Below are 24153 nucleotides of genomic sequence, written 5' to 3'. Positions count from 1 at the left end.
TCAGCGAAGCTATGGAGTGCTGTACATAGGCAATGCACCCATGCAATTACAGATAGGTTGAGTCGGTAGAAGAGGTACCTGGGATGGGCGGTGGTATGTGAAAAAGTCCCCTGCCTGTGTCTCGTGTCTGTGGATATATTAGTATATATTAGTATGGGGGGGGTTCAGGTTCTGCCACACACCATTTTATTCTCGGCATGTCATCGGTTCTATTCCTGTACCCCTTTAAGAAGTACTCATATGCTGCTAAGTATGAGCTGCTACATTGATGGTACTGGAGGTTATGTTCCCCCTTTCTGGCAGCCTAGCCAGAAGAAAACATTTGAAAGTCTTACTTTTGTTAATGTATATGGTGTTATTAGAAGAAAATCTTACACTACATAACAGCAAAACAAAAGAAAACACAAATAAAACTCAACATTTATAAAGCTAAAAACTTTGGGCCTCATTACGACCCAGGTGGTAAGTTTTCAACATTACCGCCATGGCGTAATTAACGTTTACGGCCTGGTGCGATGCCGTAAAGTCCGGCATATTCCGACCCATCGCGCACGAGCATTATGCCATGGCGGTAATGTAAACTACGCCATGCCGTAAAAGACCCCATAACGGCCCCTACCGGCATCGTACGCCGCGCAAGGTGCACTACCGCCATCCATCACAGCAGCGACCGTAATTAGCGGTCACCGTAATTAGCGGTCACCGTAAATAAGCGGAACCGGAAGTAGCGTCATCGCACAGGAACGGGAAAGAGCACGGCGGCCATCTTTAAAACACAATCCATTGCCATCCTCCCCAACCACTCTACATCCGACCCTGAGACCTGTCAAAACCCATTACCCACCCATTTTCCCACTACAAAATGCGAAAAGCTGTCAAAAAAGCCTTCGATCGGCAGCGGCAGGACTGCTTCACTCGGGAGGAACTCACCATTCTGGCGGAGACCCTCCAGGAGAATGCGGCGGTGGTCTTCTCCACACAAATGACCAGGCCGGCAATTGCCAAGAAGAAGGCCATATGGGCCCTGGTGGCACAGCGTGTCAGTGCGGTGGGAACCGTATCCCGCAACGCACAGCAGTGTCGAAAGCGGTGGGACGACCTGAGGCTCCGCGTCAGGAGCATCCTCTCCGCAAACCGCAACCTGGGCCTGGCAACCGGGGGAGGATCGGATTCCCCAATCAAACTCCAGCCATGGGAGGAAATCTGTGCCTCCACAATTGGCATGGAGAGCATAGAAGGGGTAGGAGGGATGGAGAGAGGAGCACCGACATCAGGCGATGCAGGTAGGAGCCTCAAACCAGCCATGCAATAGTCACTGAAGTCCATCCATGTGTAGCACAATGTTGCCCTAGAGTGTAAATGCAACACATCAGCAGGAGACTGCCCACAGCCACATCCGACCTCCACCCTGTACACATGTAGTATGCACACCCTAACTGCAGGCACCCACATACCTCCATGCTAAAGCCACACAAAAAGGAGAAAACCTGCATGCCCCTGCCTCAAATGTGCTGCATCTAGTAACCAAAATGATGCCAGTCATCGCGATTCCAATGTCCGCAGACCCATCAATAACACTCTCCCTCCTTTGCTCCACCACAGGCTCCAATTCCAACCCCGAGGATGAGGACACCCCTGCCACAAAACACCAGCCAAGAGGGCCAAGACCACTGTGCCAACACCCTCCACCTCAGCTGGAGTGATCAAGACACCGCAGCAGCCGAAATCCATTGCCAGTACACAGGCCGGGCCACTGACAGGCGCCACAGCAGGCAGCATGGCAGCAGCAGCAGCACCACACATCCCAACAATGTTTGCCACAGAAGACACAGGTTCTGCAGGAAGCAGTACCATAGGCGAAACCGCTGCCATTGCAGCATGCTCTGAAAGTGACACAGAGGAGCCCGATGTCAGACCCCCCACTGACCACCATCCTTCCCCCTGTCTGTCCCAGAGCAGCCCCCATGAGGATCCCACACAGGGGCATTCAGAAGATGAGGACTGGCCATCCACCCCATGCCATGTCGAAAATCAGCAGGAGGGGAGCAGCCCCTTCGTAGCACCATCTGCAATAGGCATGGGACAGCAGAGCCAACATTCCCTAGAGGAGATAATCACGCGCCAGCAACAACTCTCCTCGCTTATGAATGAGCATGCTGAAGAATGTGGGGGGGCAAGGGCAGCTATGGAACAATGTACAGAGACCCTGAGGGATGAAATAGAGCGGAGCACTGAGACCCTGAGCGTTGAAATGGAGCGGAGCACTGAGACCCTGAGGGCTCAAATGCAGTCCTCCTCAAAGGACATGTGTGCGGAACTTGCCGCCGTGCGGCGCGTGCTCTCAGAGCTAGCCAACTTCATTCGGGACATGTGTGCCCATGAGCAGGCAGGGACCTCCTCCGCTGCCAGTTCCACCCAAAGCAGCCCCATCCGCCGATCAGGGAGGAACCTGCGCAGCACAGGCAGGGGTGCCCCGGGGGCCGGGAGAGGGGGCTTGCAATAGCGGCTGCCCACTGTTATCATGCAAGATTAGCCACTTAGTCACAGGGTGTGTTGGGGTGTTCAGGGGGGATTGGGGACGGGGGAGGGGGGAGTGGGTGTGTTGGGGTGTTCAGGGGGGAGGGGGGAGTGGGTGTGTTGGGGTGTTCAGGGGGGATGGGGGAGTGGGTGTGTTGGGGTGTTCAGGGGGAGGGGGGAGGGGGGAGTGGGTGTGTCACAACAATTCACATTTGAAATACACATTTTCCTTTTTCACAAATCAAATGTGTGGACATTGTTCATTGCGTATGTGTGCTTTATTGGTGTACAGTCAACAGTGTGCATGTCCCCGACACACACAGTGCCCCAAGTGCCGTCTCCATGTCATACACACCAGCCGTGTGTGCTAGAAGCATTGGTCGATGATATCTTGACGCATTTCACGCCCCTCCTGTGCATCACCTCCTCCATGAGGTGCGGCCCCATCTGCACCCTCCTCATCCTCATCGTCAGGTGGTTGCAGTTCTGCGTCAGGGGGCAGGGGCACATTTCATCTGACGCACATATTGTGTAGCATGACACATGCCATGACGATCTTTGCCACCTTCTCATGGCGGTACAGGAGTGCCCCACCAGACCTGCTGAGGCAGCGAAACCGTGCCTTCAATAGGCCGAATGCCTGCTCAATGACCACATGGGTACGTGTATGTGCACGGTTGAAGTCCTCCTCATGCTGGTTCTGTGGGTTCCGGACTGGTGTAAGGAGCCACCTCTTCAGGGGATAGCCTGCATCACCTGTATGTGGGTGAGAATGTATGTGTCAGTCATGACGTCTAATTCGAAAGTTGATGTGCCACCATGGCTTGCATCCAACTGTTACTTTGGACCACTTCTAAATGCACTAATTGATTCACACTATGCGACCGGTATATGCTCATGGCTCTCATGGCCTGTTTTGCATGCCATCAACCAATGTATACAGGGGGGTCAAGTGCCTTATGAGTGCCCATCCACTGTGTTCGTTCATGCCGTTTGTTTTGGTGGCCTGGCACGTGTCCTGTGATGTCAATGCTCACATCATTGCAACATTGCTGTCAGCCTCATCATGACCCCAGTGAGCAATACTGATGTTTATAGGGACAGTTTGGGGGCCCTGCTGTCTGTGTGATGGTGTGTTGATGTTTCTGTCCGTCATGTGCCTCCTTCGTGCGCAGTTATGGGGGACAGGCCTTTCGGTTGATGGTGTTTGGTGACGTGCATGTAGGTGCATTTCGTTGTAGTCAATGTGGTCAGAATTGGTACAATGCACTTGCAGATGGTTGTGTCATGGTTGGGACACAACCTCATTCACATGGTAGGGCTGCATACATCAGACATTGGGTTTACTGGTGTTGGGTGAAGTTTGTTTTGCTTTAGGGTATGATCTGGCTCCGTTGTCTCTGCTACTCATAGCCAGGTGGAGTGTGCATCATCCCCCCCCCTTCAGCCAGGTGGAGTGTGCATCATCCCCCCCCCCTTTCAGCCAGGTGGAGTGTGCATCATTCCCCCCCCTTTCAGCCAGGTGGAGTATGCATCATTCCCCCCCCTTTCAGCCAGGTGGAGTGTGCATTGGTACGTCGTTCACCTACCCACTTCACATTTCCATGGTCATGACATTAGACTCACCGAGTAGCCAGGATCTTGGGCCTGCATGTCGCTCCATGTAGCGTGGTATTGTGGAGTTCCTCAGGACCATTGAATCATGGGTTGCTCCGGGGAATCGGGCACAACAATGTGTGATGATCCTGTTGGAGTCACAGACCATTTGCACGTTGATTGACTGAAATAGTTTATGGTTGCGGTACGATACCTCCATGGCATGTGGAACCACCAATTCCACATGGGTGCAGTCGATGGCACCAATGCAACCAGGTATGCCGGCTAGTGCATGGAAACCCACTTTGGTGTTTGCAATCTCCTGGGCAGTCTGTGGTAATAAGATGTGGTCGTCTGTGTGCTTGAGGAGGGCATCGAGCACTTGGATCAGTGTACGTGAAAATAATGGTTGTGAAATGCCATGCAAGTGCCCCACTGTGTGCTGGTAGGTGCCTGTGGCCAGGAAGTGGAGTACAGACACTACCTTCAGTAGGGGTGGGATGGCGGTTGGTGTTTCTATCATGCTGACAATGTCGTTGTGTGTCATGTCTACGATGGCGGTGATGGTGTCCCGGTCCAAACGGTACAGGGTGTGGATCTGCTCAGCATTGAGGTTGAATGGACTGGCTCTGATGCGTGGGATTGGGGGCTGCCTGCGTGGTGGCACTGGCTGTGCTGGTGGGGCTTGCTGGCCCTGCCTTGCCCTCCTTCTCCTCCTGCGTCTCCTCTGTGCTGCCTGTTGTTGTTGTTGTTGTCGTTGTTGTTGTAGCACTTGCATTGCTATCAGGTCCTCCAGCCCCAACATTGCTAGTCCTATTGGTATCATTGTGGAGTGTGACTGGGTGTGGGAAGGGGTGGGGTGTGCTCTTTTTGTACTTCCTGAGTCTGTATTGCCTCCACCTGTGCTGATTCTGTGCACCTGTGGCAGCTGGGTTCACTTTACATGGCCATTTACGGTTGGTTCGCGATGGCGTAATTAGCACCATGGCGGTAAGGTACTTAACGGCCTTTGTGATGGCGTTAGGTGCATGTCCGCTTGGGTCGTGATCCGCTTCGCTTTGCACCATGCCGCTATTTACGGCGTGGCAGGTCGTGTGCGCGCGACCTTGGTGCAGTTAGCGGGAGCGTTAACTACGATGCCGTTAATGGCATCGTAGATAACGGTCACGGGTCATGATCGGACCTAGCGGAAAACGATGCCGGTAATGATTTACCGGCATCGTTTTTCGCTTACCGCCAGGGTCGTAATGAGGCCCATTGTATCACAAAACACAATCAAATAAATCACAAGTCCTGCGCCCTCCCAATACAATTTAAAATAATTGAAAGATTTCATCTACACAACGTAAAACTGCTTAACTCAATAAAATCCATCTTCTGGATAAAATCAGTGACCAGAATAACCTTGGGTCAAATTATCTCTGATCAGAAATAAACGGGAAGAGAGATTGACATCTCAATGCCCGAGTATATGGACAAATTAATATTAGATGTTACAATCTTTCAATCTCTTGATATACAGTACGAAGTGTACAAGATTTTCTTTTCCTATCGAGCCCCAATCTGGCTCCTTTAATTTCAAGACTAGGGAACAAATTGAGTCGGAACCGCATGAACTTTGCTCTTCAAACCGATGAGGGAAACTTTTTGCACGTATAAGTCAGGGACAAAAGGTGGCTTTGGAACTCTTAATATCCTGAAACAAAAAGTATCTGGACACAGCCTCAAGTGTTGAGACCTGGCCTCCCTCTTCAACAGCTCGCTTCACCATAGCAGGATCAGTCATTAACCAATGAATTGAGCGATCGATGTTTAGCAGCCTAGCCTGGATATCTCCTACCTACACTGATAAACTACTTGTAACTTCACCCAGTAAGTAAGATCATTAAACTAAGCTTACAAAAGCGAGAATTTGCTTTTGGGTTTTGTTGTCATAATAAAAACTTAACAATTTCAAATTAACTGCTACCTTAATAGACATGAGACCATGCTCATGCCTGATCACTGCTGCGGGATCACCTATGGGCAGACCCAATGCACTGCGCTAGATCATACCCTCCAGTTTATTATATTTGGGATGCAAGGAGAGAGAGTACAAATCAATATCATATAACGGAGCCGGTAAGATTTTGACCTTATAATAGGTAATTGTTGGCAAAAGAGAACATTTGCCCAGCATTTAGATTATGGGCCTCATTACGAGTTTGGAGGCAGCCATGGTGCTATTAGCACCATGGCACCCTCCAAACCAGGCTCCATTACCGGGTTCCTGCAATGGGGACTTACCGGGTCATTCCGACATAGGAGGACCCGGTAATTCCTTCTTGCAGGAACCATTCCCCATTCCCATTGAGCCACCATAGGGCTCAATGGGAATGGGGAGGGAGGTAATAACGGGCACATTACAAGTGGCCCGTTATTACCTCCCTCTTCCCCTCGCGGGACCCAGAAAAGACGTCTAGTTTTACCAGACGTCTGATCCGTGTCCCGCAAAGGGAACCTCGTAATCGGCGCTCCCGTAATGAAGGGAGCCGGTCCCATACTGGCCCCCTTCATGACGGGAGCGCCAGGGTTATAATGAGGCCCTATGTGTCTTAACTGAGCAGAAAAGACTCTACTCTTTCTCTTCATAAGATCCAAATAAGCAATTTTAAATGTATCACTATACATAGCAAATAGTGAAACCCAAATAAACATACCTGTCTACTCTCGCCAAAGCTATCCCATTAACCTTCCACGAAAAGGAGGAAACATCTTTCTGCTTGCTGGCGCACACCATAATCTTTGTTTTTTTTATATTAATCAATAGACCATGAGCATCCATGAACAATTCTAATTTATCCAATGAGCGCTAAAGTCCAATGGGTGGTCTGATCTAAAATGGCTAAGTCATCAGCATAGAGGAGGTACAAAAAAGACTGGACACCAATCCTTGGGGGGAAAAGCTCCCTCCCCATCACACCAAAGTCTCAGGTCCGAAAGATAAAGGCTGAAGATCGTCTGAGCCAAAACGCAGTCCTGTCTCACTCAACAACACGTTCATATTGACTCTGACAAGCCCCCAAAGTGTTCAATCATACCTGGATATCCGTATTTACATGAAGAGACATGAGGATACCCAGCAAATCGCTAGGAATTCCCCATGATCTTAGCTTCTCCCAAATGAGTCCTCTATCAACAATGTCAAATGCTGCTGTCAGAGCTATGAAGCAGACAGATGGAGGTTTGCGCCTCTGTCTACTATGACTAATTAGCATAGACAGAATTAATCCATTCACTAGAGTGCTTATACCCCTATGAAAGCCTGACTGGTTTGGATCAAGGCGGTTTGGCCCCTTAATCCATTCATTGATGAGCTCCAAGAAAATTGAAGTAAAAATCTTCTCGCTGGATGCTAGAAGGGTGATTGTCAAATAATTAGTTGGTAATATTCTATCATCCTTCTTATAGATTGGTACAATAAATACTTTCTGTCATTACTCAGTGGTCAATTTAATTCTGAGGATATCCTTAAATAAAAAGCAAAGTATATTGATCCATAAAGTCAGTGCGCTGCTTCATGATGTTAGTCGGGATTCAGTCGGACCCCGCCGCCCTCGAGGGCTTTGCTTTCCTGATCAGGGAAGCAATTTGTTCCTTATCCATAGGCAGATGCCATTTCCTCTGCCTCCCAGGGCAGTAACTACAGGCAACAATCTACTCCCTATCGTATAACCTGGCCATATGAGCTCTCCATTATGATTCCCTGATGGGGTTCATCTGAAGGTTCACTTGTCGCTCAGGTTTATATTGTTTAGGGGGGCCCATAGTGCACCTGTATTTTTAAGCCTCATGATCTCCAAGATTCTCTCCCCCCATACTTGATGTAACCGTGCGTGCTGAACCTTCATCTAATTCTTGAAAGATTGTAATAATTTCCATTTCTTCTCAAAATAAACCTCTCCTCCTTTTTCCTTATACAATTCACGTAAATTCCTCCTATTCTCCCGTTTTTTATCTTGAATGGCACTGACAAACCTTTTTAGCACCAGCAGTGCCCTCCTGTTCTGCCTAGGTTCCATTATCTATACATGTTTGTCAATAAACTCAGTCATATTCAAAACTGAAAGGGACTCCCGACACGGGTCTAAAAATTCCCCAAACCCTCTTTTAAACATTCATTTAATTTAAAAATGGAACCACTTTTCCAAGTCACTTGGTTACCCGCATTATTCGCCATTAAGCCTCTGATATGATACACACAAGTTGTCACTATATGTAATGGTCAGCCGTGTTGTGTATTCATTGGTCCATCTGTCATGATATTTAAAGGTAAGTTACGTTATACACAAGTGTTTGTCAAATGCAAATATCAGATATAATATTCAAGGATACGTGACACTATACAAAGATGTGTAATGAAATAGAAATATAGGTTTTGCAAAGAAAATCAGCTCACCAGCTCTTGCAGCTTCAGGAAAGCGATGCTGAAGATGTCCACTTTCACTGTGCTGAAAAAAAAGAGGGGTAACTATGAGAGCCCACAACAGAAGACCACAATACAATGGTGAACAAAAATCAGCAAAAGCTTAACTGGGGCACTGGGAAGGAAAGAGGGGTGATGCATAGCAAACATAAAGTGGCGATGGATGGGAAAGAAGACAACAAAGGAAAGATTGTTATTCCTTAGGAACAACAGGTTACTTACCTTCTACTACAGACCTCCAATCAGGGTATCTTCCCCGATGGTAACATTTTCAAATTTTTTGGGATTTTTCAAACAAATTTCATTAAAATGTTCAAATACACCTCGTGTGACCATCATAAAATGCACATCTCATGAAAATCTGCTTGAACATATCAGAAACCCTGACCACAATCAGCGCTTAGACCCGCCCAAACTAATACCAGCCCCTTCTTTAATCTACAAACCTCAAATATCTAGGATCCCAATAGTGATAGACACATTACATCATGGACAGTACATACCTAAGTTTAACACAACCCTTCCTTCACATTGGGCAAAAGAATTGGAGTGTTCTAAGGCAGCTTGTGCAAATGAGGTCTCCATATTCCTGGGTGTAAAAGCATATTAGTGGATGCCATAGCTTAAGGCAATTTTCATTTGCATTCTGTATGTCCTCTGTAAGTCATTCTAGCTCCATCACATGTCAAATCTTGTTAAGCCAAATATTCAAAAAATGTTTTTAGTTGTTGTTCCATCTTGCCGCAATAACTAATTTAGCCATAAGAAACATGGAGGTAATCAAGCGATGAAAAGGTGCAAACAAAGGGGTGATATTGTTAATGGAAATCCCCAGGAGTACTGCCCCGGTATCCAAAGGAATATCTTCTCCTATCACTTTATTGACCATTTTCATATGGGCCCCATTCCCCATATTCTCTCCAACAGAGATCTGAGAAAGTCCTCCTGCCACATATCTTTTTTATATTTCTTTGTATTGAACACAACTTCCATACATAAACATTATGTAGTACATGGTTAAGATGGCATTTTGCAGCCAGTATCCAACATGAAATATGAAACAGTACAGTAACTGGATATCATATGTAGCAGAATACAGCTTCCCACCAAAGGTAAGATTAAATCCAATAGATAGGTACAATTGACATTGTTGATAATGATCATAAAGTTTGGTCAACCATTATTAAAAGCCGGAAGAGAGGGGGTGTTGCCTTGACAAAAATAGACAGAACAATACCCATATATCTTGTTGTGTCTGCTGTGATGACAAACGTCAGTATGCCTCAACATACTCACTGTACCATGCTAGGTCATAAAGCCATTTAGTCATTGTACGGGGACACCCTCCCTTCCAAGTCAGTACTATACTGCTCGTAAAAGGGCTAAAGATTGAAATCTAGTCATGGTTTGAGAGTGTTTGTGAAATCCTCTAAGCAAACAACCCATTTGGTTTGGAGACACTAATAGACTGGTAATATCCGCCAGCTTGAGAAAAAGCTCTGACCAGAAATCAGGGACAGTATGGCATTACCAAAACATGTGAACATAGCGCGATCCCAGTTACAGCATGGGCATTCAGACCAAGCCCTATTGTGAAGGTTATCTGTCTAGTTGGTGTAGTTTATGCACTATGCAGTAACTTCACTTGTAACCATCTACGGCGGGAGTCAAGTGAAACTCTTGGAGTATGTACAAATGCAAAACTACTGCACATTGGTAAAAACTGGTCCCCAAATCCATTTCCCATTTAGCCCTGGTGGTGGATGTCTGTAGTGGGTTATGTGAGAAACCCGAGGGTGTATCCCTGGCTAGTCACAGGGGGTCTGTCATCCAGGTGGCCAGGGCACGGCCATCGCTATTGGATCCAGAACCTGGGGGTGGACCAGTGCGTAAGGATCACCTGGATTGGGGGTCCTCAGTGAGTGGAAGTGGGAAACTGATAGGTGAGGCATGGTATCCGCCTTCTTATTACACCTTTTTCCCAACCTACCACATAGGATGGTCAAACACTCTACCCCCCTTTTCTGATGTGAACACTTTCGCATACCAACACCAGAGTCAGGCAAAGTCAGGCAACTAAACAGAACCGCACACACCTGACAGCCCTTTCCCTTCCCCACAGGGATAAAAGGTGGAGCACAAGAGCGCAATACGAGCAAGGCAGACTGAACATCGAGAGCGCTAACACAGCACAGCAGTTCAAGAAGAGGTGAAAGACGGCACAAACTGAAAAGGTGACAAGGAGAGAAGTGGCCTTGCCCTTTCCAACCAAGGCCTGTGAAACCTCTGCAGAAGGAATCGTAAGACCGCAAACAATAGCCAGCGTGTGTTGCAGCAGGTGTCAACAGTACACAAGACCCTCCTCCGCTGATAAGCAAGCCGGAGAGAGAGGCTTGTCTCCATGATACCAACCTTGACTCCAAAGAGAAAGAAAGGCAAGCGGTTGTTCACAGCCACTGAGTTGAGGTGAGAGTCGATAAGAAACCAAACTGTGTTGAATGAAAAGTAGTAAACGGCTAATTGAACTGTGAGTGCATAAAGAGCTATTGATGCTAAAAGGGGGAAAACCAGCAACAGAGGAGTCAGGCACCATGTGGGTGCTCACTCAAGAAAACTGGGCGATTACCTGATTGTTGAAACTACCAGTAACAGAGGGCCTTGGGAAAGACAAGAAAGCGGGTCAAAGTGGTCATACAGGGTTCCAGTAAAATCCTCTGTAAAGTCGAAAGTCTTTGACCGACAGAAGATTGCGAAACTAAGGGAAGTGAATCCTGCATCATAAGAACTGCCTGAGAATGTGCGTTTGACAAAGTTGGCAAGAGTAAACCCAAAGAAGAGATGCCAATAAACAGGGGTAAAGTCTAAAGTCCCGATATAAAGTGTGTTGACAAGAGTGAACCCGGCTGAGGGATGTCCACAGTGAACAAAATTGAATTTAAAGCCATAGTGAACCCAACAGAGGGAGGTGAACAGTAGAGTCGGGTCTGAGCCCGGAAGAGGGGATCCAAGGGTGAGAAGCCAACACCAACCGACCCGTGAATGCAACAAAGAAAAGTACAAGAGGGAAAGCCTTTGACTGTACGCCGTGCCAGAGTGAAACCGGCAAAGAGAAACTGATAATCGAGAGGGGTCTGAGTCCGAAAGAGGGTGAACTGAGGGATGAAGAGCTATCACCCAAAGAAAACTAGAGAAGACCTCTAGAACCTTTTGTTGAACTCTTGTTTTGGTACTTTGAACCTGCCAGGCCCTTGGAAGCAAGAACACCTAACTGCCGACGATATTGATATCATTAAGAACTTTTTTGTGGATCTGATCCCAGAAGAGGGGGACCCAGGCGTGGAAAAGGCATCACCCAATGCAATTGTGAAAAGGAACTCTTTGTTTATTATCTTGTTACATCAGGTCTACGGAGGCAAGAAACTATTTGGAAGAAAAGTGACTTAACCATCGAAGCCCCTGATTGCTGAGAGCGGAACTGTTGGCTCGTGCTGGGAAAGCTTGAGTGTGTGCTGTGCTCCAAAATCCTACTTTGTCCCATGCTGAAAACGTGGGGAAGGGAGACTACTGCATCCTGACTTATTATTTGTGAGCACTTCCTTCTTTCTTATGAACATTATCCCACACTTCTTTTTCTATTTAGCCTAAGGATTGGCAATCGTTTCTTTTAGTACAGTCCCTTTTATTTTGAAAAGACGCCACTGGGACTGCCTTATTATTTTTTGATGGATGAAGCTTGCTCCGATCTTAGATTTCGGTTTAGATTAGGCGTTTTTCCATCCTACCTATACAGTTTAATAAACAGCCTTGAACTGTGATCACCTGTGTCTGGATTTACTGTTGCCACCATGAGTTCCTTACAGTTAGCAATCTGGATCATACAATACAGTGTAGATACAATCCTTCTACATCCCATCAAATTTAAAATGTTTGCGAGTAATGGTGACTGAGGTTGCTCCAAAGGGAAGCAGGTCCAACACACTAATTGACTTGCGCATCCACCGAAATTGAAGAAGTATAACATGATTAGCCTCCATCTGCTTCATGAACACCTCTATTAACACACATATTCTATCCGGTTGCATATCACTAAGATGGCATTTCTTCACTGCCTCCTTCCACACACACATTTGCACACAACAAAGATATAGTTGTGAACTAAACTTTGAACATTACACAGTGCGGTCTCCGGTGTATAGGTGGAATCAACTGAGATTTTCCAAAATAACCTATTCCATGAAAGGACTGCACACAGCAGGGGATCAATCTGACATTCCTCAGGAGCCCTACAGATAGAAGAAGGAAATGAGGGATGACAAGGAGGCACTTGCGCCATAGGGACATGAGGAAGGTCAGAGCTGCCAGTACCCCAACCACAAACTGTGCCTGAGCAGCAGGGAAGTAAAGATCCATGTCTGAATCAGCAAAACTGCCTTGGTAATATGGCCAAACAGGTATTTCCCAACTAATCCTATGAATGATGCTTCGCCAGACAGATCCGAAGAGAATACTACTTCTTAAAGAATTGTTGCCCGACAAAAAGGAATATTTTGGAAGTAATATAAAAGCTTGGCAGATATTAGCTTTTTGAAAACTGAAACCTTTTCAAGTGGTAGGCATGCCTAAAGGGCTAGGAAGTCTAAGTAAGTGATGTGTTTGAGCTCCAGCAGACTAGATCCACTTCTAGAGACATTCACATGCAAATAGGTAATCGTGTGTTGCTGAGCTGCTCACCTACAACCTTTAAGGTCCTCAGGGCAGCGGGCTGAATTAGAAAGAGGAAATATATCTAACTATGACTAGTTGATTTGAAAACTGAACATTTTCCAAATCACTCAATCTCTTGCGCGATCTGCATTAGGCTACGTGCAGGTTGTTGATATATATAAGAGGAGATTATCTGGTAGAACAAAATGATAGCTTGAGGATCTCCAATGGATAGACTGCGGTGGCCATGGAACGTCCTCACAATGTAGGCCAGGGGCTCAATGGCAAGAGCAAATAGCAGTGGGAGCAGGCATCCCTGTCTAGCCCAATTTCAAGGAAAACATCCCTGACTGCCAGCCCACCACACAGACTCCGGCTGCATAATTATTATAGAGGAGTCAAATTGTTTATAGGAAGAAGCCCTGTTTTGCCATCTTCTCTAGGACTGCAACGAGAAATTGCCATGACATGGAATGGCAGGTCTTTTCCACATGTAGAAATACTGCTACTGCCTATGTTTGAAGATTAAGCTGAGGAAGACCACTGAATAGCATGAAGTCTTAGATTAAGAGCAGCTGACCTAAAAGGGATAAACTCGGACTGGTTCATTAGTAGTTTTACCTATGGTGAAAATCCCACACCCGTCTTGTTCGGAGACAGTCGCCAATATGAGCTGCAAGCCAATGGATCATTAGCAGGCATCAAGAGTACCTTGACTGGGCATACACAGGGTTGTAGGTAATGAGCGAGTATCCATCGACTCCTCCCACAATTTCAGCAGTCGAGAGCCAGAGAAGCACATTTTTTATAAAATTCGGATCGAAAAAAACACAAATTATTTACCTATTGTTAATGTTTGTTCTGATGGATTAATCCTTCCTCCCACAGATTCCTCATTTTTGGTATACTATCGCCAGTGCCAGTTGTCTAAGGACATTTATTAAGCACCTGGGGGTGCAGCGCAGCTCCACGTTGGCTCTGTTCGGCACCACTCTGCAGCCCATGCCGAACATGATGTTTATTTTATTTTTATTTTATTGAGCTTTTGTCAGGCGCTTTATACAGCAGAATTGTGTTTCAAAGGGCCACAAGGCTAAATGGGAATGGAACGGGGGAAATAATAACAATGGCAAATACAGTTAAAATACAGTTGGGGTCCTACAAGGCATTGTGGCATTCAGGTGTGCAAATGCATTGAGGAGAAGTGCAGGGGATGGAGATGGAAGGAGGAGCAGAGGAGTGGACAAGTGCTGGAGGAGGGCCCATGTGGTAAGTGCTAAGGCGAGCCAAGGAGGAGAACCTCAGTCTATGTGCTATTGAGGCAACTCTGAAGGGTGGGATGTGGAGAAGAAGGGCATGGAATCCTATGAGGTTCATGGGGATCAGGCCACCGGTCACAGTGTCAGTTTGGTGATTATCAGAGAAAGGAAAGAGGGAAAGAGGTAGAGAAGAGCAGAGTTTTCTGGAATTTAAGGAGGTCCGGCTCAAGTCTGAGAGGGGCAGGGAGGCTGATCCAGAGGGAGGCACCAATCGAGGAGAGAGACCTGCCCCCCGTGCTCGGCTTGGAGAAGCATTTGACAGTTAGAGAGTTGGAGTTAGAGGAGCGTAGGGCTATAGCAGGGGAGTGTTTTGGGAGGGAAAGTTGGAGATAGTGTGGTCTCAGGCCTCAGAAGGCCTTGTGGATGATGCATAGGGTCTTGAATTTGATCCTTGCATCCACTGGGAGCCAGTGGAGGGATTTTAGGGCTTGAGAGAGACAGTCCCTAGGCTTGAGGCCAATGATAAGTCTTGCAGCCCAATTAAGGATTAGCAGGAGGGGGCAAAGGGAGGAAAGAGGGAGACTGAGAAAGAGGCTGTTGCATTAGTCCAGCCTTGAGAGGACCAGAGCTCTGGAGACATTGAGCTTCTGGGGGAAGGTTAGGAAAGGGAGACCATCTCTAAGGAGGTGAAGCTGGAAGTGGGACTTCTTGGCAAGGTCCAAGATGTGAGGGGTAAAGGAGAGAGCTGAGTCGAAGATGACCCCAAGGTTTCAACTCACAGGATGGTGAGGGTAGAGGGCCCAAGGAGGGTGGCCAGAGGGTAGGGGGGAAACAGGGCACAGGTGTCCCAATGAAAAGGATCTCTGTATTACTGGCATTAAGACAAGGATCTTTATCCACACGCCATGGCTGGATGGCAGACAGTCATGGATGAGAGAGGAAGAAGAGGGGGAAGTGGAGTGGGTTTTGAAGGAAAGCTGTGTGTCCTCGGCATAACATTGGAAATGAGGAGAGAAGGAGGAGATTAGGTGAGCAAGAGACGAGAGATATATATTGAATAGCCATGACGAGAGGATAGACCCCTGGGGGACGCCACAGGTAGAGAGGGTGGTGGTGGAGGAGAAAGGGCCCAGTCACAACTGGGAAGGGCAGTTATTGAGGAAAGAGGCCAGCCAATCCAGGGCCCGGTCAGTGATGCCGAGGGTGTCACAGAGTCGTTTTATGAGGATAGAATGGTTGACCATGTCAAAGGAAGAGGAGAGATCAAGGACAATGAGAACAGAAGGAGAGTTGGAGTCGGGATTTTGCAAGCATGGTTTCACGGGTGTTCAGGAGACGAGTTTCCATGACCCTGGATGCCCAGATTGCTGGCCATGAAGACACCCAACAAGATCAGTGTGGAGGGTCAGTTGGGGGGAGGACCAACTTCTCCAAGAGTTTACCCAGGAACAGGGTAGTGGAAATAGGGCGATAGATAGCCGGCAGGAGGGATCAGCAGATGTCTTTTTTAAGAGAGGGTGCACAAGGGAGTGCTTAAGAGATAGAGGGAAAGAGCCAGTGGCGAAGGAGTGGTTAAAAAAGTCAGCAAGAGCCGGAACGAGAGAGGAGATGGTGTCCTTAATGGTTCTGAATGAGAAGGGGGGCACCTGTTTATAAGAGGCCTTAATAGAGCGGACCACTTTAGAGGCCTCATCCGGTGCTAAGGGCAGGAGGGAGGAGAGTGAGGGCGGAGGGAGGAGGGGGGGCAAGGGAGGCATGAGGGCAGGCGTGAGAGTGGAGGTGGGTGTGGAGGAGAAAGAGGACAGGATGTCCTGGGTTTAGGATGTAAAATGGCAATACAGAGGGGCTGGGAGGGAAGGAGAGAGGTGAAACCTGCAACTTGATTGTCAAGCTCCTTGCAGATTTTGAAAGGTTCGGCCGTGTTGTTAGTGGCTCCAGAGATACAGACTTGGATGTGGGTCTGCTTCTTAGAGTGGATAGAGAAGCAATATTATCTTTGGAGCAGTTTGTCAGAGGGTAAGCCCAAGGTCTACCACTTCTGTTCAGCAACTCTGCACTTGCATTTCAGAGATGTTAGATTGGAGTCATACCAGCTGTTGTTCTTGGTGACAGCTGTGGATCCTCATAGCAGGGTCAAGGATGTTAACGGTGTTAGAGATGGTGAGGTACAGGTTAGCAAGGACAGAGTTAGAGGGAGAGTCAGGAGGGGGGGTACATGGGGGATGAAGTTGGAGGCAAAAGCAGCGACTGACACTCGCTTCATCGGTCGAAAGATGGTGAAGGAGGCTGGCAGGGCATGGGGTGGCTCGGATAGAGGGCTAATGATGTCCCAGGTGGGTGGACCGAGAGATGGGGTGGTGACTGGATTAGAGATAGGGATGTTATCAGAAATTAGGGCATCAAGATTGTGGCTAGCAGAGTGAGTCGGGCCGGAAGGAAGAATGGTGATAGAAAGGCAGTCACAGAGGACCCGGCACCGGGAGGTAAATGATTTAAGAGAGTCGAGGTGCAACATCCCACTGGTGGGAGTCCTGGGGAGAAAGTAGAGGCCTAGTGTGGAACTCTTTATGGAACATCTTATCTTAGACAGCTTGGGAGTGAAGGGATTGTTGAAGCCTTTCATGGTAAAACACACACACAGAGTGCCGGGCAGAGCCTCACCCCCTGGGGGACCACCAAGAGTCAAAGTGGTGAAAATCTTGAACTTCAGGAACAGAGATGCCATCCTACAGGAGTTCTGTAGAGTGGGCAACTATGAAGTGGGGAATACGAAGATACACATTTTCCCGGACTTCACATTGGAGGTGCAACATCAACAGAAGACCTATGACGCAGTGAGGTGACGCCTCAGGGAACTTAATATTAAATACATGATGTTTTTCCCGACTAAATTGAAGGTTATAGTGGGTAGGAAATCATGGGTTTTTGCATCACCACAGGGAGTGTGGACTTGGTTGGACACAAAGTCGCAGGGGTTGAGTGTTCACGGGGAGGCGATGAAGAAGGCACAACAGTCAGGTGATTGAGGTGAGAGAGGAGATGGCTGGGGGTCAAGATTGGTAGGAGAGGGCCTGCAATGAGGTGAGGCACCAGTTCAAAGTATAGGGGTGGGAAAGCAAGACATGCTTTCAATGACGGGTGGGACAGAGGTGACAGGGGGGAACCCCTGGACCAGCGGCCGTTCATCCACGGGGGAAGGGGAGGGTAGATGGAAGGTCAAGAGTTATGGGGAGAGGGGATATGGACCTTGGTTGGGGTATGTCTGTGGGAGGGAAGGGAGTATCTGGGGTGGAGGGAGTTAAGGGATAAGGGTGTCTGGGGGGATTTGGGGGGCAGTTGGGGAGGTTGAAGGAATCAGGCGGGAGATCAAAGGGGGGCAACAGTCAGAAAGATGACAGGGATTGGGGGGGTTCGGGAAACAGTTGGAAAAAGGGCTTGGGGGGAGTTGGGTGTGCAAACAAGTTGGGCACAGTTGCTGAGTTGGTTGAAGTTCAAAATGAGGTTGATAGAACAGACTGAAATGGTATACACAGAGCAGTGGGGTGATGAGGCGTAGAGGAATATATGGAGGTGAAGGGACAATTGTATCTGGAATGGGGGGTGATTGCTTGAAAATTGGAACTTGGAATGTCTGAGGATTAGGTAAAAGTTGAAATGTCAATGGGTAGGGGGTTTCCTGAAATGGCATGGGATACAGCTGGCACTGATACAAGAAACCCATATGGTACGCAAATACTTGGATTTTCTCAGGAGATGGTGGGGAGGGGCGGTAGTTGGAACATCTTATTCTAAATACGCACGAGGGGTGTTGATTTGGGTAGTGGCGGGGGTGCCCTACAGGTAGGCAAGGTTATAACTGGCGAGGCCAGAAGAATGGTGGCACTTCAGGGTATATTGGAAGACAGAGACATCTGCATGGTCAATTCTTATTCTCCCAATGTAGATGACAAGGAATACTTCCATCGGTGATGCAATTGGTGGGAGGATATCGTGAGGTGTTGTTTATATGGGGAGGGGATTTTAATTGTCTTTTAAACCCTAGCTTGGACAGTACAGGGAGCTCAGTTTTACTGAAACAGCATGCAGAGTCATCGTTGCGGAAGACAGTAGACTTGGTGGAGTTGTGGAGGGAATCTCATGGGCAGGATCGCAACTACTCCTACTTCTATGGTGTGCATGGATCTTATTCACGACTGGACTATTTGTTTGTCGGGTGGAGTATTTCCACAGATTTAGCGGCATGGAATACTTAGGAAGACTCCTTTCGAACCACTTAACCTCGGTGACAAACATGGTGGGGACACGGCAGAAGTCATCACTTTATTCCTGCAGACTTTCAATAATGGCTCTGGAGGATGGTCAAAGTGCCGCTGAGGGAAGAGATGTTAGTTTTATTTTTTTAAACAATGAGGGCTCCTTGGAATTGTGGGGAACCCTGTGGGAGGTGTACAAGTTCATGGTTAGGGGAATTTGTATAGCTACGTAAGTAGGGGTCAGGAGGAATCTGCAGGAGAATTTGCGGAAACTGGAAGGGGAGATAACTAACTTGGAACAGGAAACGGTGCTGGGATGGGATAGAGGCACAGAATTAACTGACGCTGTGGCATTTCATCAGGAGGTTTCAATAATAGAGGCGATTGCCCAAAAAACCTAGGGTCCTATGGGCTAAATATCTGACACAAAACGAAATGGGACCCTTAGATGGAGGATGACAACATATTCATTTATCTTTTTATAAATATTGACAAATGATTCAATTCATTCACTTATTTTAATATTTTCATTATATTTCCCACACCACTATTGTAAGATGGAAGTGGATACAATGTTGTGTTCTATGTATAGACATTGCTACACAATAATAGTGTTTGTATAAATTAGGAGGATGACATTTAGGAGATATATAATAAAGGCCTTTTATTCTTGTTGTTTTAGGCAATCTGATCCACCCTACTAGATGTAAAGGGACGTTATTGTTGTTCCTGTTTATGTCCTGAAGATGGTTGGCGTACATAGTGGACTAACTAAAGTCTATAAAATACAACCTGAAACACATGTCGACCTACTGGTTGATTAGGGACAGGAAGTCATTCAAACTTAAGACTGTATTAAGAGGATCAAATTCTGTATTGATGTATAAAATTGAGTGTGACCTAAAGGTTTAGGTTGGTGAGTATTTGTGTGACTGATGGTATGATAAAGTGAAATGAATGGAATGTAGGGATGAATGGTTTTGTGGATCTTAAACAAGCGCAAACTGTGTTTTATGTTTCAAATAATTTTACACCATGATGGTGATACTTTAGAAAAAATATTACATTTTTTTTTAAGTGAACGTATTGAATCATTTGTCAATATTTATAAAAAGATAAATGAATATGTTGTCATCCTCCATCTAAGGGTCCCATTTCGTTTTGTGTCATCTCATCAAGAGGCACAGGACTCACTTTCCAAATATGATGGGAGTCAGTGGGACATGCAGATTCACAGAGACTGAGAAAAGGCAGGGCGACTATTGGCCAGGCTGATCCGGCGGGAGCAGCCTCAGCACGCCATAACTCAGATTAGACAGAATTCTGGGGACTTAACCGTCACTCAAACAGGAATTAATGAAACCTTTCAATAATTCTATTAATCCTTGTACATGAGTGAAGAGACGTACTCAGATGATGATGCACAGGAACTCCTAGATATGGCAGAATTACCGGTCCTGGCGAGCGATGTCCAAGAGAAGCTAGATGGGCCAAATGAAGAATCCGAAATGTGTGATGCACTGCGGGCGATGGGAAAAGGTAAATCTTCAGGAGGGGATGGACACCTGGTGGAGATCTACTGCAGGTTTGAGGAGCTATTGGTCCCCCGACTTAAGAAAGTCTATGACAGGGATTCTCCCAGAATCAATGCGGGAAGTGATAATAACGGTCCTATTAAAGGAACATAAAGACCTCTTTGAGTGCACATGCTATCGCCTGATTTTGTTATTAAATGACGATGCAAAGATTCTGGGAAAGGTACTGGATACCAGACTGTCTGGGGTGGTCCCACGTCTGGTACACCCAGACCAGTGTGTGTTTGTAGGGGGACGGAGCACCACAATGAATCTCCACCATCTGCACCATTTGATGGACCAGGTTTTGGATTCTCGGGCGGACATGGCGGTGACCTCTTTCCATGATGTTACAACATCACTTACCTGGGGCAGTGGGCGCACCTGTAGGGCCCGGTGCGCCCCATCCTGGCACTTCTATCCCCGATACCGGCTGGGGGGACCGCGGCCTTTTGCCGCACTCATCGCTTCCGGGTTTCCCGTGTCTCTGGATTTGCGCATGCGCGGAAGGCCGCGTTTCGCCCTTCGCGCATGCGCCGTCCACAGAGTGCTTGGGAAGCCGCAAGCTTGCTTCCCAAGCCTCGTTCTGGCCACGCCAGCACCCGGGGACAGCACGGCTTGCATTCCAAGCCTCCCGGGTGCTGTCGGCCCTATTTAAGGGCCTGAATCTTGAAACTCACCGCGTCTCAACGCGGTTTGTTTCCGGATCGCGTCCTCGCTCCCGCAGCCCCCTGTTGCTGCACCTACCTACCTTGGCCTGGTTTCTTGCTTCCTTCCTGGTATTCCCTGCTGGTTCCCTTGGGTTTTGGTCCTTCTCCTCTTTGGGTTCCCCTGGGTTCCCTTCTTAGGCAGGCTTGGGTCCAGTCAAGTCCTGTCCCTCTCAGCCTTTGCTTCTGGCTCTGTCCTGCCTTTTTGCCTTCTGCAATTTCAAGGAGCCTTTGCAGCACTCAGTTGTGGACTTTCTTCCCTGTCCTGCCTTTTGCCTGCTGCCATTTCCTGGAGCCTTTGAAGCACTCAGTTTTGGACTTTCTCCCCTGTCCTGCCTTTTGCCTGCTGCCATTTCCAGGAGCCTTGCAGCTCACTGCTGTGGACATTCATCCCTGCTCTGCCTTTTGCCTGCTGCCATTTCCTGGAGAATAGCAGCCCTCTACTGTGGACAATCATCTTCAACCTCAGCCTTTTCTTGAAGACATTGCTGAAGTATTCATCTGCGGACAATCTTCAAGAACCGCCTTCCCTGACAGTGCTTGCACTGTCCCGACATCACGAAAATCAGGAAAGTGCGCATTCGTGGCGTTGGGAGCTGGTTCACTCCTGACCCTGTTGATTCCAGGGAGAGGGTTGCACCGGTTTCTCGCGTCACACCTTCTGCATTCATCTGTCGGACCGCCTGGCGACCTCACCACGATCAAATACCGGAAGTTCAGGTATTCAGCGCCCACGAGACGCTTTCCTTAACACATGAAGGCCTTCCACTCCCCGGTGCTGAGAGCCTATGGGTTTGGGGACAGTATATGTCGGTGATATGTGGGTGTTGCAGCAATGGACGTTAAGTAGAGGGACGTGGCAGGGGTGTCCGGTCTCCCCAGTATTGTTTTGAATGGTGCTGGAACCATTGGTATCTCAGGGAGGAAATGGGGGACACAGGCATTCTGGTGGGGGGGGTACAATATGTTATCTCCCTATATGCTGATGACTTGTTGTACGCAGGGAACCTGATAGACAACGTACCAATTTTATTAGAAGTGCCGGGCAATTTCCGGAAGTTATTGGGCTACTGCATCAACATAGAAAAATCGGTGTTGTTACCGCTGGGGAGTCTTCGCAATCGGGACCTGACTGCCCTCCCAGACTGGGGACTCAGATGGGAGAGGGAGTCATTTCGCTATCTGTGCATACAGATTTTTCACAGCATCTAAGAGACATTTTAGTCTTATAATACAGGTACAGCACTCTCAGGGATAGGGGACTTGGTCCAATTCTGGAAGGAAATACCATTATCATTGATGGGCAGAGTAGCTTTATGCAAAATGGTTATTCCACCGATACTCCTTTACTATTTTACCAACATCCCATATGCCATCAAGAAGATCTTCTTTACGATGTTAGACGAACGGGTTGGGGATTTACTGTGGAAATCAGGGAGAAGGGTCTCACTGGCAACGGTACGACATCCGCGTCAGGAAGGGGGCCTCAATTTACCGAATTATGAGCAGTATTTTATGGCAGCGCAGCTGCAGGCAGTTTTGATGTGGCCGGATATTGGAGGGGGAGCTGCTGTCAGGTTTATTGGGGAGTCTCCCGGATCATAGAAGTGGGGTGGAATTACTGTGGGGACCGTCGGGGGGAAGGGGATCACAAATGTTTTACAGGTAGTGCAAGAGATCTGGAAGAAACTTTTGAAGAGTAAGCAGGTATTGGCACTCTATAGTGCAAACCTACTGTGGAGTGCTGATTTGGGACTCTGGTCAGCCGTACGAAAAATGGGGTTCCCGGGGGTGATGGAGAGGGGTGTGCTTCAGTGGGCCCCTTGTTTGAAGGAGGGAAGGCGATTCCGTTTGAGGAATGTAGGCAGCGTAATGGGATATCTAAAGGGCAGTTCCTAGCCTATGGGACAATGGTTAATCGCTTAGCAAGAATGCGGGCGGACATCCCGGAGGAACCTGCTATGAATCCATTAATGCAAGTGCTACTGACGCAGGGAGAGCGGAGGGCCAGAATTTCTTGAATCTATCAGACAATAGGTGAGCTATTTCCCAGGGAGGAGCTAGCAGTTAATGTCAAGTGGGAAAGAGATGCAGGGGAACAGATCTTGGAAGCACATTGGAAGACAATGTGGGAGTAAATGCGAAAAACCTCAGGAAATGCTAGCTGCATAGGGTATATGTAACCCCCGTGAAATTACATGCGATGAACAACACTTTGATTGCAGATTGTTCGAGATGTGGGACTGGGCTGGCAGGGATCTGGCATATGATGTGGGGATGCTCGGTGATCATAGACTTCTGGCAAGCAGTAGTATCAAAAATCAATGGACTACTGGGTTCTAGTTTTGAATGCGTCCCAAGAGTATGCTTATAGGGATTATAGCTAAGTGGGAAGCAACTAGGCCAATTTATGCTAGTACTGGCCAAAAAGAGGACGGCCATAGGATGGAAGAAACCCCAGGGTCCGTCCTTGATGCAGTGGATGGAAGATATCCGTAGGTGGAGGATGGCAGAGCTCGATATCCTGCAACAGACCCGGGACCCGATAGTGGAAGACAGGGTGGTGGTGGACTGGAGCCAGCTATTAAATGAATTACACTCCTCAGCAGACCTGAAGCCCCCTTGAGTGTGGGAGGGGGTGCTTGTTGGACTGGAGGGGCTGGGCATGTTCAATGGAAGGGACATAGGAGACACATGGGCAGTCAAATGGGATGAATGGGAAAGTAATGGAACTGGTACGTTGCATATACATTGTTGTGCCCCAGCTGGGCTCTTGTACCCTTGAAATCATGGCAATGTTCTGTAACTGTCAACCTTATACTGTGGTTTTGTGTGTACGAAAGAGGAGGATGAGGGGATAGGGAAGGAGGAGGGAAGAGGAGAGTTGAATAGAGGCATGTTCTTGAAAGGAGGGAAAAGTAGAAGAAAAAGTGACTTATCAAAGATTAAGGAAAAGGAGGGAAAAGCCTTTTTCCGTTTGTCTCACTCCCTCTTTGATTCTATCTTGTCTTTTTCTGACTGCTGTTCTACTTGTAGAAGATTACGAAAAAAATAATGATGTTTTGTTGTCTATATTAT

The 24153-nt window shown here is 47.6% G+C and overlaps 1 protein-coding gene across 2 annotated transcripts in view; it reads right to left on the bottom strand.

Annotated features, from left to right (window-relative positions):
- Nucleotides 1-24153, bottom strand: part of UNC13D (unc-13 homolog D) — a 2023528-nt gene that overhangs the window by 1024693 nt on the left and 974682 nt on the right. For both annotated transcript variants that reach the window (XM_069654742.1, XM_069654741.1), the window contains exon 19: nucleotides 8552-8603. In XM_069654742.1, coding sequence (XP_069510843.1) covers nucleotides 8552-8603 — 52 coding nt within the window. The remainder of the gene's footprint in view (nucleotides 1-8551; nucleotides 8604-24153) is intronic.

The sequence above is a fragment of the Ambystoma mexicanum genome, chromosome 3q (assembly GCF_040938575.1).
Source record: "Ambystoma mexicanum isolate Mex_15411 chromosome 3q, UKY_AmexF1_1, whole genome shotgun sequence".
NCBI classification, from domain to species: Eukaryota; Metazoa; Chordata; class Amphibia; order Caudata; family Ambystomatidae; genus Ambystoma; species Ambystoma mexicanum.
The sequence above is the reverse complement of the archived record's forward strand: the minus strand, read 5'-3'. Positions and strand labels throughout refer to the sequence as shown.